Consider the following 17,500-nt stretch of genomic DNA (forward strand, 5'->3'; position numbering starts at 1 on the left):
TCCCTGCTCCTGCTCCTGTCCCTGTCCCTGCTGTCAGCCTACCAGGCACCAGAGGACAGGGAGGACATCTTCCTCTCCACGCCCTGTCCAGCCTTCCTGGTGTTTGACAACGCAGCCTTCCTGGCCGACAGGTACTGTGCCGGCCTCCACCACCGTCGACGGCTGTGTTCTGTGTTTTTGATAAATAAAGTTTGATTTGATTTGTGACAGCACCATCGAGCTGCCGTGCCTCTGTAAACCCCCGCACACACACACCGTGGTCTGGTACTACACACAGCTGAGGGGCACGGACACCAGAGCCCTGACCGACCACCAGGTAGGGACAGGTGTGTGTGTGTGTGTGTGTGTGTGTGTGTTAATGTAAATGTAAAATGAATCAGATGAATGAGTATCAATCATGTGGTATCAGTTCATCAGCTACAGATACAGCTCTACCTCCCCTGACCCTGACTCCTGACCCTAACCCTGACTCCTGACCCCTGACCCCCAATCCTAACCCTGACCCCTGACCCTAACCCTGACCCCTGACCCTGACCCCTGACCAGGGGACCTCTGTGGTGGACTCGTCCCGGGTGGGCCGTGGTTCTGACCTGCGCGGCCGCTTCTCCATCCGTGTGTTCAGCCTGCTGATCTTCCGGGCGCAGCCGGGCGATGCGGGTCACTACCTCTGCGGCTCCGCCTCCGCCGACTTCTTCTACGGCTATGACCTCGACATCCAGGAGGCCCACCGTGTGCTGTTCCCCTGGCAACGCCAACGCCTCACTGCTCCTGTGATGTCATCGGCTCTCTACCAGGTGTTCACCAGCTACCGGCCGTGGTCGCCGTGTGACCGCTGTGGCGTGGGTGGGGAGCAGACGCGCGTGGGCCTCTGCTACGTGACCAGCCGCTTCCTCCACGTCCGCTACCGCCGCGCCCCCCCCAACGCCGCCTCCTGCGGCTCTGCCTCCGTCCCCCGGGGGTTCGGCCTGGCGGCGGGGGGGGGCCACCCCGGCCTGAGGGGGGCTCAGCTGGCTGTGCGGAGCTGCCAGGTCCCTTGCCCCCCCCGGCCCCCCCCCCCACCTGGGCGCCTCGCCTTACTGGACTTCCTGGGGTACAGCCAGGGGGGGGTCCCAGGGGGGGTCCCGGTCTACTACCACAACCACCCAGCGGACACCCCCCTCATCCTGTCCTGCCCGGGGGCCAGCGGCCAGCAGGCGGTGGGGTGGGACCGGGGGGGGCAGCCTCTCTATCGCTCCCTCCACATGGAGGGACGCAACCTCTCCTCCCACCTGCTCATAGACACAGGCGGCCACCTGCACCTCCGACCTGCACGCCTGGAAGACACAGGTAGCTGCTCCACCTGGCTGAGGGCTTCTCTGTGTGTGTGTGTGCGCGTGTGTGTGTGTGTGTGTGTGTGTGTGCGTGCGTGCGTGCGTGTGAGTGTGAGTGTGAGTGAGTGTGTGTGTGTGCGTGCGTGTGAGTGTGTGTGTGTGTGTATCTAACCCTCCAGCTGAGAGCTTCTGTCTCATGTACAAAATGGCAGAAAAAACAAACAATAACACATCATCCTGTTGTTGTCTGGACTCACTGTGAGGAGATGTTTCTTCCAACCATCTGGAATGTTCTGCTTCTCGATATGTAGCCTCGCGATGCTTAACTTTGACCTTTGACCCTCAGGCTCCTACTACTGCTGGCTCCAGGGGAGGCTGGCAGCGGAGGTCAGGCTGGGCGTGTATGTGGTTCTGGGCCGGCGGCGGAGGAGGCTGTCTGACCCAGAGTCCCGCCACGCCCTCAGAACCATCCTGCTCTGCTACACCGGCCTGACAGGCCTCTTCCTCCTGGTGCTGCTGGTCCTCCTCATCCTCAGACCTAAAGCCCTATAGACCCCCCCACCCTCAGACCTAAAGCCCTATAGACCCCCCCCACCCTCAGACCTAAAGCCTTACAGACCCCCCCCCCCACCCTCAGACCTAAAGCCCTATAGACCCCCCCACCCTCAGACCTAAAGCCCTATAGACCCCCCCCCACCCTCTGACCTAAAGCCCTATAGACCCCCCCCACCCTCAGGCCTAAAGCCTTATAGACCCCCTCCCCACCCTCAGACCTAAAGCCTTACAGACCCCCCCCCCCCACCCAAAGCCTTACAGACCCCCCCCCCCACCCTCAGACCTAAAGCCTTACAGACCCCCCCCCCCCACCCTCAGACCTAAAGCCTTACAGACCCCCCCCCCCACCCTCAGACCTAAAGCCTTACTGACCCCCCCCCCCCCCTCAGACCTAAAGCCTTACCTTAAGCCCTTTGTTGTGCAGTTTATTAAATGTAAATAGTTGGTCTCATTTAATTGTTTTCTATTATTGTTTAGTTTGTGTCAAATAACTTTCCATAAGTGGCTTGACAGAAATGGTTTATATTGTATCTGTGTCGAAGTGAACAATTATTATTTCACTCAACGACAAAAAATACTTCCTTCTTCTAGCTGCAGGGGGCAGCACCGATCTGTTGGCAGGATGACTGATGTACAGATGACTCACTTACTTTAGACAAATGTACTTATTGTAAGTCACTTTGAATAAAAGCGTCTGCTAAATGACAGAAATGTCAAAATGTCAAATCATTACCAAGGAAACTGCTAGTCTGGTTGACTCAGATGGTGGTCCTCTGTGTCTCAGCTGGTAGAGCGTGGTGCTAACAACGCTTAGGTTGTGGGTTTGATTCCTGCTGGGACCATCTATACTGACATGTATGCACTCACTGCAATGTAAGTCGCTTTGGATAAAACCGTCAGCTGAATGGCAGATATTAATGATTATTATATTAGACACAGCAGCATGTACTGCCGCCTGTCTGTCTGCAGGGGGCGCTAATGCTTCCCATCCTGTGGGCAGCTGCAGCTCCAGCAGCCTGAAGCTTCTGTCCTCTGACCTGAGAAAGACATCCTAGAAAAGTAACTGTGTCTGAATGAGACACAGCAGCCTGAAGCTTCTGTCCTCTGACCTGAGAAAGTCATCCTAGAAAAGTAACTCTGTCTGAATGAGACACAGCAGCCTGAAGCTTCTGTCTCTGACCTGAGAAAGTCATCCTAGAAAAGTAACTCTGTCTGAATGAGACACAGCAGCCTGAAGCTTCTGTCTCTGACCTGAGAAAGTCATCCTAGAAAAGTAACTGTGTCTGAATGAGACACAGCAGCCTGAAGCTTCTGTCTCTGACCTGAGAAAGACATCCTAGAAAAGTAACTCTGTCTGAATGAGACACAGCAGCCTGACATCCATTCCCATTCAAACACGTCCAGGTCGGGAAACTCGCATTTCACACTCAAGGCATTTCAGACATAAACCTTTTGTTGTCTGTATTTTATTTCATTAAAGTAGCATATCACTAGGAAAATGACCCGTTATTTCAGAGTTTATTTCTTGGTAAAAAGACAACATATTGAGGTGATGAGGATGTCGGCCGGTGTGTGCAGCAGGAGGGGTGGTGGTGAAACACCCCGGGGAGTCAGATCTCTGATCGTCGCTGCAGCAAACCGCAAATGTCAAGTCTGCAGAAACAGGAAAGACAAGTGAGCCACACAGCTCTCTGTCACACGGCTCCCCTTCCTACTGCACGTCGTCGGCTAAAACCCACTTCTCCTTTTGGTAACGCGAGGTGAAAATAGCCGACAGCCGTACTTCTGGTACCGCTTCTGCCCAGTACCGCCTGTGTGTGTCCGCCTCTCAGAAGAGACTCTCCGTGTCTCCAGTCCTCCGGTCCTCCGTGCCTCCCTCGACGTGTCCCGGTCCTGAAGAGAAGAGGAGGGCTGAAGCGACATCATGAAGGACAACCACTGTAGTGATGAAGTAACTAAAGTCCTCCAGGACGGCCCGGCGGCCAGACAGGCCCTGCTGGACAACTACAACAACCTGCTGAAGGTGGCCGACTACTGCGAGAACAACTACCTGCAGGTCAGACACATTTATCACGTTTTATCAGAAACTACACTCACCGGCCACTTTATTAGGTACACCGTGCTAGTACTGGGTTGGACCCCCTTTTGTAGCCCATCTGCTTCAAGGTTCGACGTGTTGTGCGTTCAGAGATGGTCTTCTGCATACCTTGGTTGTAACGAGTGGTTATTTGAGTTACTGTTGCCTTTCTATCATCTCAAACCAGTCTGGCCATTCTCCTCTGACCTCTGGCATCAACAAGGTATTTTCACCCAGAGAACTGCCGCTCACTGGATATTTTCTCTTTTTCGGACCGTTCTCTGTAAACCCTACAGATGGTTGTGTGTGAAAATCCCAGTAGATCAGCAGTTTCTGAGATACTCAGACCAGCCCGTCTGGCACCAACAACCATGCCACGTTCAAAGTTGAGTTGCTGCCATGTGATTGGCTGATTAGATATTTGCGTTACCGAGCAGTTGAACAGGTGTACCTAATAAAGTGGCCGGTGAGTGTATATGTCCACTAACGAGAGAAAGTAGAGAAACCTACAGGTGGTTGGTAGAGAAACCTACAGGTGGTTGGTAGAGAAACCTAGAGCCTACAGGTGGTTGGTAGAGAAACCTAGAGCCTACAGGTGGTTGGTAGAGAAACCTACAGGTGGTTGGTAGAGAAACCTACAGGTGGTTGGTAGAGAAACCTACAGGTGGTTGGTAGAGAAACCTAGAGCCTACAGGTGGTTGGTAGAGAAACCTAGAGCCTACAGGTGGTTGGTAGAGAAACCTACAGGTGGTTGGTAGAGAAACCTACAGGTGGTTGGTAGAGAAACCTAGAGAGAGGTGGTTGGTGCCACTGATCCATATGACAGTTCAGAGTCTTGGTGCATGGCCACATGTGCGCGTCATCAGCTACCTAGCATGTTCAGATTGTCGTTGTTTTCTGGTGTGTGTTGCTTTCACATTGTTTGTCATAATGACTGGCGCTGCCCTGTAGTTGATGGTGAGTGAGCTGTAGTTGATGGTGAGTGGGCTGTAGTTGATGGTGAGTGGGCTGTAGTTGATGGTGAGTGGGCTGTAGTTGATGGTGAGTGGGCTGTAGTTGATGGTGAGTGGGCTGTAGTTGATGGTGAGTGGGCTGTAGTTGATGGTGAGTGAGCTGTAGTTGATGGTGAGTGAGCTGTAGTTGATGGTGAGTGAGCTGTAGTTGATGGTGAGTGGGCTGTAGTTGATGGTGAGTGAGCTGTAGTTGATGGTGAGTGGGCTGTAGTTGATGGTGAGTGGGCTGTAGTTGATGGTGAGTGGGCTGTAGTTGATGGTGAGTGGGCTGTAGTATATAGTGTTAGTGCCATAGTGTCATTATATTCGCTGTTAAGACACTATTTAATGTTACACTCATACTAACAAACCTGGACAGTTTACTATAGTTAAAATAATAACACTGCATTCATTCAAAACCAGCTCTGTCCCCACGGCCCTGACCACCGGCCTCATCATCCCTCTGTCCCCACAGCCCTGACCACCGGCCTCATCATCCCTCTGTCCCCACAGCCCTGACCACCGGCCTCATCATCCCTCTGTCCCCACAGCCCTGACCACCGGCCTCATCATCCCTCTGTCCCCACAGCCCTGACCACCGGCCTCATCATCCCTCTGTCCCCACGGCCCTGACCACCGGCCTCATCATCCCTCTGTCCCCACGGCCCTGGCCTCATCATCCCCTCTGTCCCCACGGCCCTGACCACCGGGCCTCATCATCCCTCTGTCCCCACGGCCCTGGCCTCATCATCCCCTCTGTCCCCACGGCCCTGGCCTCATCATCCCTCTGTCCCCACGGCCCTGACCACCTGGCCTCATCATCCCTCTGTCCCCACGGCCCTGGCCTCATCATCCCTCTGTCCCCACGGCCCTGGCCTCATCATCCCCTCTGTCCCCACGGCCCTGACCACCGGGCCTCATCATCCCTCTGTCCCCACGGCCCTGGCCTCATCATCCCTCTGTCCCCACGGCCCTGACCACCTGGCCTCATCATCCCCTCTGTCCCCACGGCCCTGACCACCAGGCCTCATCATCCCTCTGTCCCCACGGCCCTGGCCTCATCATCCCTCTGTCCCCACGGCCCTGACCACCGGGCCTCATCATCCCTCTGTCCCCACGGCCCTGGCCTCATCATCCCCTCTGTCCCCACGGCCCTGACCACCTGGCCTCATCATCCCTTCTGTCCCCACGGCCCTGGCCTCATCATCCCTCTGTCCCCACGGCCCTGACCACCTGGCCTCATCATCCCTTCTGTCCCCACGGCCCTGACCACCGGGCCTCATCATCCCTCTGTCCCCACGGCCCTGGCCTCATCATCCCTCTGTCCCCACGGCCCTGGCCTCATCATCCCTCTGTCCCCACGGCCCTGACCACCTGGCCTCATCATCCCTCTGCTACCCTCTAAAACAACTACAACCCTCAACTACAACTTTAGCGGAAAGACCCTGCTGTCATTTGGGTTAGGGTTAGAAGTAGAAAGAAGAAAGACCCTGCTGTCATTTGTGAAAGTCTCTTTTGGAATTAGTTGTTTGTTTTATTTTCCTAACGGACGGTTGGGGACCTACCTCGCTCCCTGTCTGATGAAGTCACTGAGGTTGGGCTGAGGTTGGGCTGAGGTTGGGCTAAGGTTGGGCTACGGTTGGGCTATGGTTGGGCTACGGTTGGGCTATGGTTGGGCTAAGCTATTCCAGTACAGTGAATGTTCAGGTGCTAGCTGTGTTCCCCCCCGTTCAGCTATACAGCTAATAACATCGCTTTTACTCTGAATCCGAGGCTAATGCTAATGCTAACGTTTTTAGCTTTTAGCCTGAAGGGAGTTATTTGGCTACAAAGTGAAAGGGCCATAATCCTAAATTTTGCCATCTCTATATATGACTAAACTATTACTCAAGATGGTAGAGTTTTGACTAACTACCTAGCAGCTAGCTCCTAGCCTAGCCTGTCTAACTAAATAACAAAATAACGTTAAATAACATGGTGACAGACTTGGCTTCAGTTTCAGATGAGACAGCAGACAGTGTGTGGTTCAGTGTAGGAGTCAGTGTGTTCATCTGTGGCTAGATGGGTTAAGGAGAGGCCCTGAATATGCTACATATGTTCATAAACACTGTTGTGTGTGTGTGTGTGTGTGAAAGAGAGAGAATATACACTAGTTCAAAGAAGTCAGTCAATACTTACACTAGCCTAAAAAAGTCAATCAACTACACACACACACACACACACACACACACACACACACACACACACACTGTGTGTGTGTGTGTGTGTGTGTGTATATATATATATACACACACTGGGTGTGTGTGTTGATGTGGGGGAAGAGTTAAACAGGAAGGGGGACTCATGTCTGGATGTGGAGCAGGAAGTGAGAAGTCTGATCTAGACCTACACCACATCTCTACACCAGAGACGGAAATGACACTCTCTCTTTCTCTTTCTCTCTCTCTCTACCTATCTACCCCTCCCTCTCTCTCTCTCTCTCTCTCTCTACCTACCTATCTACCCCCCCTCTCTTTCTCTCTCTCTCTACCTACCTATCTACCCCCCTCTCTCTTTCTCTCTCTCTCTACCTACCTATCTACCCCCCTCTCTCTTTCTCTCTCTCTCTACCTACCTATCTACCCCCCTCTCTCTTTCTCTCTCTCTCTACCTACCTATCTACCCCCCCCCCTCTCTCTCTCTCTCTCTCTCTCTACCTACCTATCTACCCCTCCCTCCCACCCTCTCTCTCTCAGTGCCTATGTGTTGTCTCGGCGGTGGGGGGGTGGTGGCGGTGGGGGGGGGGTTTGATTGATGGATAAAAGGTTGTTTGTTTGTTTGGTTCATCCCTCCAGGCGGGTGAGGAGTCCAGCAGGGCCCTGGAGGAGACCAGGAGCTTCACCAGCCAATCCCTGGCCAGCGTGGCATATCAGATCAGCTCCCTGGCCTCCAGCGTCCTCACGCTGCTGGACGCACAGACCTCCCAGCTACGACACATGGAGTCCTCCGTCAACCTCATTGGCCTGGTAATATATTACATACATGTAATACATATACAGGTAATACATTACATACATGTAATAAACAAGAAATACAACTGTTGTCAAGGTTGTTAGGGGGGAGGTAGGGGGTGTTGGGGGGAGGTAGGTGGTGTTGGGGGGAGGTAGGGGGTGTTGGGGGGTGGTAGGGGGAGGTAGGGGGTGTTGGGGGGAGGTAGGGGGAGGTAGGTGGTGTTGGGGGGAGGTAGGGGGTGTTGGGGGGTGGTAGGGTGAGGTAGCTGGTGTTGGGGGGAGGTAGGGGGGAGGTAGGGGGTGTTGGGGGGAGGTAGGTGGTGTTGGGGGGAGGTATGGGGTGTAGGGGGGAGGTTGGGTGAGGTAGGTGGTGTTGGGGGGTGGTAGGGTGAGGTAGCTGGTGTTGGGGGGAGGTAGGGGGTGTAGGGGGGAGGTAGGGGGTGTTGGGGTGAGGTAGGGGGTGTAGGGGGGCTCCAGTGGGAGCATGGAGCAGGCAGCAGCTGAAAGCAGCAGTGAAAGAGCCCAGTGTTCTCTGAGCATTCCTGCTCCTCTGACTGATGTCCTGCTTTGTCTGCTGCCTCCCAGCAAGTCTCCCTGAGTTACCCTGCATCCTAAACACTCCATACTAAACACTCCATACTAGATACTAAACACTACATACTAAACACTCCATACTAGATACTAAACACTACATACTAAACACTCCATACTAGATACTAAACACTACATACTAGATACTAAACACTCCATACTAGATCATACTACATATCCAGAGACTTTTATTCACAAGTAACAAGTAGTATTCACATTTGCAAAGGCGACCACGTTGTTCTTTCAGTCAACCGCTTCATAGTTTCAAATAGGTTACCTCCCTCCTATGCAAATCATTCATACTTCCCAGCTGCATCCACCAATAACATTCAATTCTCGTCACGGCCTGGTTTCCCCTCCCATTCCTAAAGATCTCACGTTACCTGACATTGGTGATGAGCTCATTGTGTTTAGTCCTGTGATTCTGGTGCCTGAACGGTTGACCTTATCTTCACCTACCAATCACAGTGTTTATTAGGGTTTTAATAAATCTTTACTCCCTCTCTCCCTTATCCTGTTTCTCTTACGGAATAAGTGTATCTGGTTTCCATCTTCTGCTCTCAGCTTGTTTGTTCTGTCCATTTGGAATGTTCACAACTGGTTACATTTCTACCTGCTTCTCTTTTCTGTTGACCATATCCTGCTGTTCCATGTCCTGGTCATCTGTTTTCTCCAACCTTTGCTCCCTCCTGTAACCGTTAAAACATCTCCACTACTCTCCCCTCACAAATCAACCACTGGCCATCCTGGTCTTAATCCTCTCTCTACCTTTCCTTTGTGGAATTAGGAATCTAAATACTCCTGAGCCCTGACACCTGACCCCTAACCCTCAACCCTGACCTCTGACCCGACCCCTAACCCTGACCGATAATTCTCCCCTGACCCCTAACACTCAACCCTGACCTTGACCTCTGACCCTGTGTTACAGACGGTGGACATGCACCGTGAGAAGGTGGCTCGGAGGGAGATCGGCGTTTTCACCTCCGCCAAGAGGGTCCCGCGCAGCCACAAGGTCATCCCCCCGGCAACGGGCAAGGAGCCCAAACCCAAATACGCCCGCAGCCCCATCACCTACTCTGACCTGGACACCCTGGGCCATGGCATGAAGGTGACACACACACACACACACACACACACAAGGACTCATATATATACTTCTATATATGCCATTTAGCTGACGCCTGCCCCATCATGCTAGCTGGCTAACTCAGGGCAGTTCCATGGTTACCAGTTCGCCAGCCAGCGTTTTCAGTTGTATGGATCTTCGAGGCCAAGTATCTTTTAATGATTTTGCAGTTGTCGGGAAACAATGACAGAAAAAAATATTTTATTTACTTCCAATGTTTATTGAAACACATAAACGCAATCACAGCGAAACATTTGATGTAGTCTATTTTACGATGAGATCAAGAATGATTCCACTGTGTCGTCCCCTCAATGGGGCGTGGCCGTTTCTAACCATGTCATCTCCGTGGATACAGTATCTATGCACTGACCAATCAGATGTAGTATTAGTAGTAGTATTTTGGCTGTTTCTGTTCTGGCCACACCCTCCCTCATAACACACTCTTATGTCTCAATCTTTGACCAAGAAACCAACTCAGATACTGTAGTTCAGGAGGAATGGAGAGTTTAATAAACCAACTCAGATACTGTAGTTCAGTCAGAATGGAGAGTTTAATAAACCAACTCTGCTGCTGTACTTCAGTCAGAATGGTGTCTTTTTTTCTTTTATTTGCCATTCCTGGACCTTGGACCAAAGGTCAGACACCTGAGGGCAATACCAGATCACATGACCTGGAGGGCAATACCAGATCACATGACCTGGAGGGCAATACCAGATCACATGACCTGGAGGGCAATACCAGATCACATGATCTGAGCTTTTTCTCCGACACCACTGGGACAGGTCTGATGAACTTGGGTGAATGATGAGTCTATACAGATGGACAGTTATGATGGACAGTTCTGAAATGAGACTAATTGTTATTTTGATGAAACAACGGTGAAAGATGCATCTTCATGAGTTCTGAGGTGACGTCATTAAACATGTCATAATAGGCTGCAGGGTGGAGAACTAGGAGCCCACTGCAGGGTGGAGAACTAGGAGCCCACTGCAGGGTGGAGAACTAGGAGCCCACTGCAGGGTGGAGAACTAGGAGCCCACTGCAGGGTGGAGAACTAGGAGCCCACTGCAGGGTGGAGAACTAGGAGCCCACTGCAGGAGGAATACAACCTCATGAATTTGGGGATAATATTTTGTGAGTGAAGTCTGTTATGCAGCATAATTTAATACTGAAAATTGGCCCGTATCAATATGGAAACCAGAGTTGTGGAACCTTGGTTTATAGCCTGTTGCATTTGTAACCAAATATATTATATAAGTAATATTTTGAGAAATGAACACGAAGCTGTAAGAAGCAAGACTGATGGGAATTTTGGCTGTGCAAATATGTTGTCTTAGACTATTGGTGAAATTGATGTTGATGTAAAGGCGTGTTCTATCAATAAGAGTGAGGATGACAGCAGCCTAATGACCCCCACAGAAGGTGATCACACCAAGAGAAAGCTCTCCCTGTGCACAATGGGGACACAGCACTGTAAAACCCAGACAACCAGAGTGTCACAGTAAACCGTTTAGGAATAAACGTCCTGCTTCATTCACAGACTACATACTGTAGTTCAGTAGGAATGGAGAGTTTAACAGTTATAAACCAACTCAGTTGCTGTAGCTATGTAGGAATGGTGAGTTTAACAGTTTTTAAACCAACACAGATTCTGCAGTAAGGATTTATTTGATTAGGTAGTAAATCAGGTTTGGCATTACAGAAGCATGAAGCATCAAAGCATCACATCGGTTTACGTCTTCTAGAGGATGTAGTACAGGGTCAGGTTGGACGTCAGTAATGATCTCACTGCACTAGACCAAGGTGTTATACACACCACACTACACACTCCTTATAACACACCACACTACACACTCTTTATAACACACTACACACTCTTTATAACACACCACACTACACACTCTTTATATCGTAGATAGAGGCTCATCTGTTTGCACCTATGTTGCGTTTTAGCTGACCGTGAAAGAAGAAAAAATTATATGAGTTAGCATAATGTTAGGGTTAGAGTTGGGTTAGAGTTGGGTTAGAGTTGGGTTAAGATTAGAGTTGGGTTAGAGTTAGGATTAGGATTAGGGTTAGAGTTGGGTTCGGGTTAGGGTTAGGGTTGGGTTCGGGTTGGGTTAGAGTTAGAGTTGGGTTAGGGTTAGGGTTAGGGTTGGGTTCGGGTTGGGTTAGAGTTAGAGTTGGGTTAGGGTTGGGTTCGGGTTAGAGTTGGGTTAGGGTTGGGTTAGAGTTAGAGTTGGGTTAGGGTTGGGTTAGGGTTAGAGTTGGGTTAAGATTAGAGTTGGGTTAGGGTTGGGTTAGGGTTGGGTTAGAGTTAGAGTTGGGTTAGAGTTGGGTTAGAGTTAGAGTTGGGTTAGAGTTAGAGTTGGGTTAGGGTTGGGTTAGAGTTAGAGTTGGGTTAGAGTTAGAGTTGGGTTAGAGTTAGAGTTGAGGTTGTTGATTAAAACGGTCTGTTATGATAAAGTACTCTGCTGCCAATACATCTGTTTGATTGGTTTCAGTTGAAAGACACAAACCTTAAAAGGTGTCTTTGTAATCACTCAGAATCAGAGAGATTCTGTGGTTTCTGTAGTCGCTGACTGATGAAGCAAACTACTGTTGGGATTGTTGCACTCTTACTCAGAGGAGAGAATCTTGTTGAGTTTGTAGTTGATAGAGGTGAGGTCAGGCACAGGGTCAGACAAGGTCACCCCTACCCCCGCCCTATTCTCTATCAGATTCTCCCTGATATCCAGCTCACACAGCTCCCCATAGAGCCCCTCTGGGCAGACGCACTCGGACTGAAAGGTGTCTAACAATCTCCTGCAGGTCCCATTCACACAGGCCATATCGGAGCATGGGTCAAATTGTTGAATGTTTGTATCATTTCTGACATAGAGGGATACATGTCCTTTATAATAATAACTCTCACAAGTGGCTGGGAAAAGAGGTCTTGGGGATTTAGAATAGTCAGTACGTTTTTTGGAAACATGGGCGGCTACGATCATAGGTTCGGTAAGATCATTGGAATGCGGTGCAAATTTATACTCTGAGGGAGTGAGGTAATTATACTTATGCAGGTTCTTCATCACCACTGATAGAGAACATTCTAAAGATTCAAATCTTTTATCATTCAGTTTCATCACTAGATTCCCGTCCTGTGAGTGGGCGTAAGCGACAGTGAGCTTCTCCATCCGAATCTTCTTGAAGTTTCTGAACTCATGTAACTCGTCATCTTCAGTTTTAAACACAACAATTAGCCAGTCATACCAGAAATACTTTTCGTTCAAAAACTTTTCAATTTTTTCGGCTACTTCTTTGCTGTTTTCTATGGATTGTAATTGGCTCATCTCTCTGATATCAGTTTGGATGTAGTCTGTGTATGTGTCAATGCATCTGAGCACAGCCTTCTGCTGAGCGATGGTGACATTGTAAAACTGAAGGATTGATTCTTTGGCCTTGGCGTCTGTGTCGAAGCCCCTCAGTGTGTAGTACATCAGGTTCATCTGCAGACCCTCCCACAGCAGAGCTCTGAAGTGATTGCTGTACGTTCTCACAGCTCTTGCGTCTCCTTTGACTCTTTGAACCAGTATGTCCAGCAGGTTAACACTGAGTCCTGGCGTTTTGACTGTCAGGTAGTGGTAGAGGCTGGCTACGCTGCTCTCTGTTGCTGTGTTCTCATAGAAGGTGGTGAACCTCTCAGCCAGTCTCATCTTGGCTTCGCTGGTGTTTGCTGCCAGACTGCTCTTCAAGAACTCGTTGAGCTTGGCCCAGGAGTTCTGGATCCTGGTCTCGTCTTGGGAGTAGGTGCTGGCGTAGTTTGCCCACTGGACCTCGGTTTTCAGAGAATACATCTGCAATGTGATGGAGTCAAGCTTGCTGTTAACCTCTTCAAACTGAGCCTTTACTAAGTCGTATACCGGGTCCTCTTGGGTCAGCATTGCCAGAACACAGTTGATGATGGCGCCAGTGAAAACACCAAAGGCAGGCGCCAGGCTTGACACCTTGAGGAGTGACTTCAGAAATCCAGTCCATTCAGAGTCTTTTGACACAAACATTTTCTTCAGAACGACGTCTCCCTCTTTTATAAGGTCAACCGATGCGGCTGCTTTCTCTCTGTCGAAGTAGCTGAGCTGATCTGCAGGTGCAGAGGAGAGAGGGCCGATGGAGCAGGCGCACAGCAGCAGGATCAGCAGGCCTGAGGACGCCATGGCTGCAGGGCGACACAGAACACACCAACATGTTAGTACATTCCAGAGGGCCTTCCAGTATGACCTGTTAGTACATTACTGATACAAAGACAGCGCTCGTTTGGTCTTGGTTGAGAATGGTCTCTCAGATGGAACACCTACAGTGTCCTCCACCAGTGATGTGTCTTGTTTTAGCACGATGCTCCAACAGCTGTTTGACAGGTGTTTCTGGTTAGTCAGGTGTGTTCCCTCACATCATTTGTGCAGGTATAAGAGAGCTGTCAATGTCTAGTATTGATTCTAGGATTTGCGTTTGCCTTTGGAGTCTGCTATTGGTGTCTGTCTACATGAGGACCAAAGATGAAAGTCAAGAAGTCTCCAGGAAGTCTCCAGGAGGCGTGAATGTGTCAGAGGCTAAACTACGGAGGCTTCACTGCAAGGTGCAAACCACAGGTCGCAGGTTACCACAGGTCACAGGTTACCACAGGTCACAGGTTACCACAGGTTACCACAGGTTACAGGTTACCACAGGTTACAGTCTGCTAAAAAGTACCAAAAAAGCCTGCAGAGGTCTAGGAAACGGTGGACAGAGAAGATGATGATTATCAAGTGAGAAAAAAGGATCTGCCCAAGATTTACAGCACTACCTGAAACATGGCCTCTCCCATCGATGGCTCTGATATTCTATTGTTGGGATACTCATTAAGAAGAAAGCAGAACATGTATTCTTTGAATTTTTTGGGTTTGACCAATGCGCACCAAACTCCTGTGTGTCTTTGACACAGCATTAAACAAATATAGTTGAAATTCCATTCGTGAACAATCGTTAGTTCATTTGGTATGTTTCTTTGAAACTATTAACTTAGTTAATTTGTTGATACTCTGTTCTCATTTTTCCTATGTTCCTCTATGTGATGTTGTGCGCTAGATAAAGGTTCTGTTCAAACAGCACGACATCATCATGACCAGGTTACCACAGAGTTCACATCCATGTCTAAGGTTCATGTGTGGAGTAAAGATGTGGACTCGAGTCGTGGACATCAGGTATCGTACCAAGTGGAAACTCCTCACCATTTCTTGTAACTCCTGCATGGTCATATTGGCATATTGGGTATTTCTTAATGAATCTAGGATCTGGTATGATCGATTGTCTGTCACACCGGGATGAGCAAATCATTATTAACCATTATTAACCATTATTAATCATGAAATATCATTTGGAGTCAGATACAATGTAATGATAACTCGTTAGTTGGTCATGTGGCCACGTGTGTGTAGAGGCTTTATCATGTCCTGTCTAACCCTAACCCTAACCCTAACCCTTTATCATGTCCTGTCTAACCCTAACCCTAACCCTAACCCTTTATCATGTCCTGTCTAACCCTAACCCTTTATCATGTCCTGTCTAACCCTAACCCTTTATCATGTCCTGTCTAACCCTAACCCTTTATCATGTCCTGTCTAACCCTAACCCTTTATCATGTCCTGTCTAACCCTAACCCTAACCCTAACCCTTTATCATGTCCTGTCTAACCCTAACCCTAACCCTTTATCATGTCCTGTCTAACCCTAACCCTAACCCTTTATCATGTCCTGTCTAACCCTAACCCTTTATCATGTCCTGTCTAACCTTAACCCTAACCCTAACCCTAACCCTTTATCATGTCCTGTCTAACCCTAACCCTAACCCTTTATCATGTCCTGTCTAACCCTAACCCTTTATCATGTCCTGTCTAACCCTAACCCTAACCCTTTATCATGTCCTGTCTAACCCTAACCCTTTATCATGTCCTGTCTAACCCTAACCCTTTATCATGTCCTGTCTAACCCTAACCCTAACCCTTTATCATGTCCTGTCTAACCCTAACCCTTTATCATGTCCTGTCTAACCCTAACCCTAACCCTAACCCTTTATCATGTCCTGTCTAACCCTAACCCTAACCCTAACCCTTTATCATGTCCTGTCTAACCCTAACCCTAACCCTTTATCATGTCCTGTCTAACCCTAACCCTAACCCTAACCCTTTATCATGTCCTGTCTAACCCTAACCCTAACCCTTTATCATGTCCTGTCTAACCCTAACCCTTTATCATGTCCTGTCTAACCCTAACCCTAACCCTTTATCATGTCCTGTCTAACCCTAACCCTAACCCTAACCCTTTATCATGTCCTGTCTAACCCTAACCCTTTATCATGTCCTGTCTAACCCTAACCCTAACCCTAACCCTTTATCATGTCCTGTCTAACCCTAACCCTTTATCATGTCCTGTCTAACCCTAACCCTAACCCTAACCCTTTATCATGTCCTGTCTAACCCTAACCCTTTATCATGTCCTGTCTAACCCTAACCCTAACCCTTTATCATGTCCTGTCTAACCCTAACCCTAACCCTAACCCTTTATCATGTCCTGGACCGTCTGAAGTTTACTAATAAACATCTTTATTCCTCATACTCTCTTTCTTCACAAGTGCATTTCATCTAAAGTGAAACAACTATACAGCATTCTGAAAGTATTCAGACCCCTTCACTTTTCTACATGTTATGTTATGTTACAGCCTTGTTCTAAAATGGATTCAATCAAACATGTTCCTCATCAATCGACACACAATACCTCATAATGCCAAAACAAGTTTTTAGACATTTCTGCAAAAATAGAAAATGTGTTCCTAATCCGAATCCAACAGTGTGTAATTGATTCCTATGTGAACCAGAGACTATAAATCACATGAACTATTATCCTTGCATTGAGATGGATTCAATTCAACTTGTTGAGTGACTTGTTGAAGACATTTTTGCATTTGTGCAAATTTTGTGTCATAGCAAAGGGTCTGAATACCTATGTACATGAGGTATTGCTGTATTTCAATTTTAATATATTTGCAGACATTTCTAAAAACGTGTTTTCGCTATGTCTTGTGTGTGGATTAATGGCAAAGCATTTTTTTTAATCCATTTTAAATTGAGTCTATAACACAACAATGTGTAAAAAGTGAAGGTGTCTGTATACTTTCTGAATGTGCTGTATATCACACTAATCACCAGTAAGAGTCTACACAGGCTAGGAGCAGCCACAGGCTAGGAACAGGCACAGGCTAGGAGCAGCCACAGGCTAGGAGCAGCCACAGACTAGGAGCAGCCACAGGCTAGGAGCAGCCACAGGCTAGGAGCAGCCACAGGCTAGGAGCAGCCACAGGCTAGGAACAACCACAGGCTAGGAGCAGCCACAGGCTAGGAGCAGCCACAGACTAGGAGCAGCCACAGACTAGGAACAGCCACAGACTAGGAGCAGCCACAGACTAGGAACAGCCACAGACTAGGAGCAGCCACAGACTAGGAGCAGCCACAGGCTAGGAACAACCACAGACTAGGAACAGCCACAGACTAGGAGCAGCCACAGGCTAGGAGCAGCCACAGACTAGGAGCAGCCACAGGCTAGGAACAGCCACAGACTAGGAGCAGCCACAGACTAGGAACAGCCACAGACTAGGAGCAGCCACAGACTAGGAGCAGCCACAGGCTAGGAGCAGCCACAGACTAGGAGCAGCCACAGGCTAGGAACAGCCACAGACTAGGAGCAGCCACAGGCTAGGAACAGCCACAGACTAGGAGCAGCCACAGGCTAGGAGCAGCCACAGACTAGGAGCAGCCACAGGCTAGGAGCAGCCACAGGCTAGGAGCAGCCAC

General features: G+C 49.3%; 3 protein-coding genes across 3 annotated transcripts in view; 2 read left to right on the forward strand and 1 right to left on the reverse strand.

Moving 5' to 3' along the window:
* LOC310809936 (Ig-like V-type domain-containing protein FAM187A) lies at positions 1-1,862 on the forward strand (the record flags this gene model as incomplete). Its single annotated transcript, XM_083677457.1, has 4 exons — positions 1-131; positions 211-316; positions 546-1,326; positions 1,657-1,862. Coding segments are annotated over 4 exons (1,224 nt in total), but the record flags the coding sequence as incomplete, so codon positions are not given.
* Positions 1,863-3,568: 1,706 nt separating this feature from the next.
* Positions 3,569-17,500, forward strand: part of abi3a (ABI family, member 3a) — a 21,187-nt gene continuing 7,255 nt past the window's right edge. The window contains exons 1-3 of the mRNA XM_083677537.1: positions 3,569-3,921; positions 7,769-7,939; positions 9,444-9,623. Coding sequence (XP_083533663.1) covers positions 3,790-3,921; positions 7,769-7,939; positions 9,444-9,623 — 483 coding nt within the window. The 5' untranslated portion in view covers positions 3,569-3,789. The remainder of the gene's footprint in view (positions 3,922-7,768; positions 7,940-9,443; positions 9,624-17,500) is intronic.
* Positions 12,261-13,871, reverse strand: LOC310809226 (cephalotoxin-like protein; the record flags this gene model as incomplete). The annotated part of the gene is made up of 2 exons (XM_083676420.1): positions 12,697-13,871; positions 12,261-12,447 (listed from the first exon to the last, which is right to left on the reverse strand). Exons 1-2 carry the CDS (start codon positions 13,833-13,835, stop codon positions 12,261-12,263), a joined length of 1,326 nt encoding a protein of 441 aa, XP_083532546.1. The 5' UTR covers positions 13,836-13,871.

The sequence above is a fragment of the Argentina silus genome (genome assembly GCF_951799395.1).
Source record: "Argentina silus genome assembly, chromosome: 9".
Lineage (NCBI taxonomy): Eukaryota > Metazoa > Chordata > Actinopteri > Argentiniformes > Argentinidae > Argentina > Argentina silus.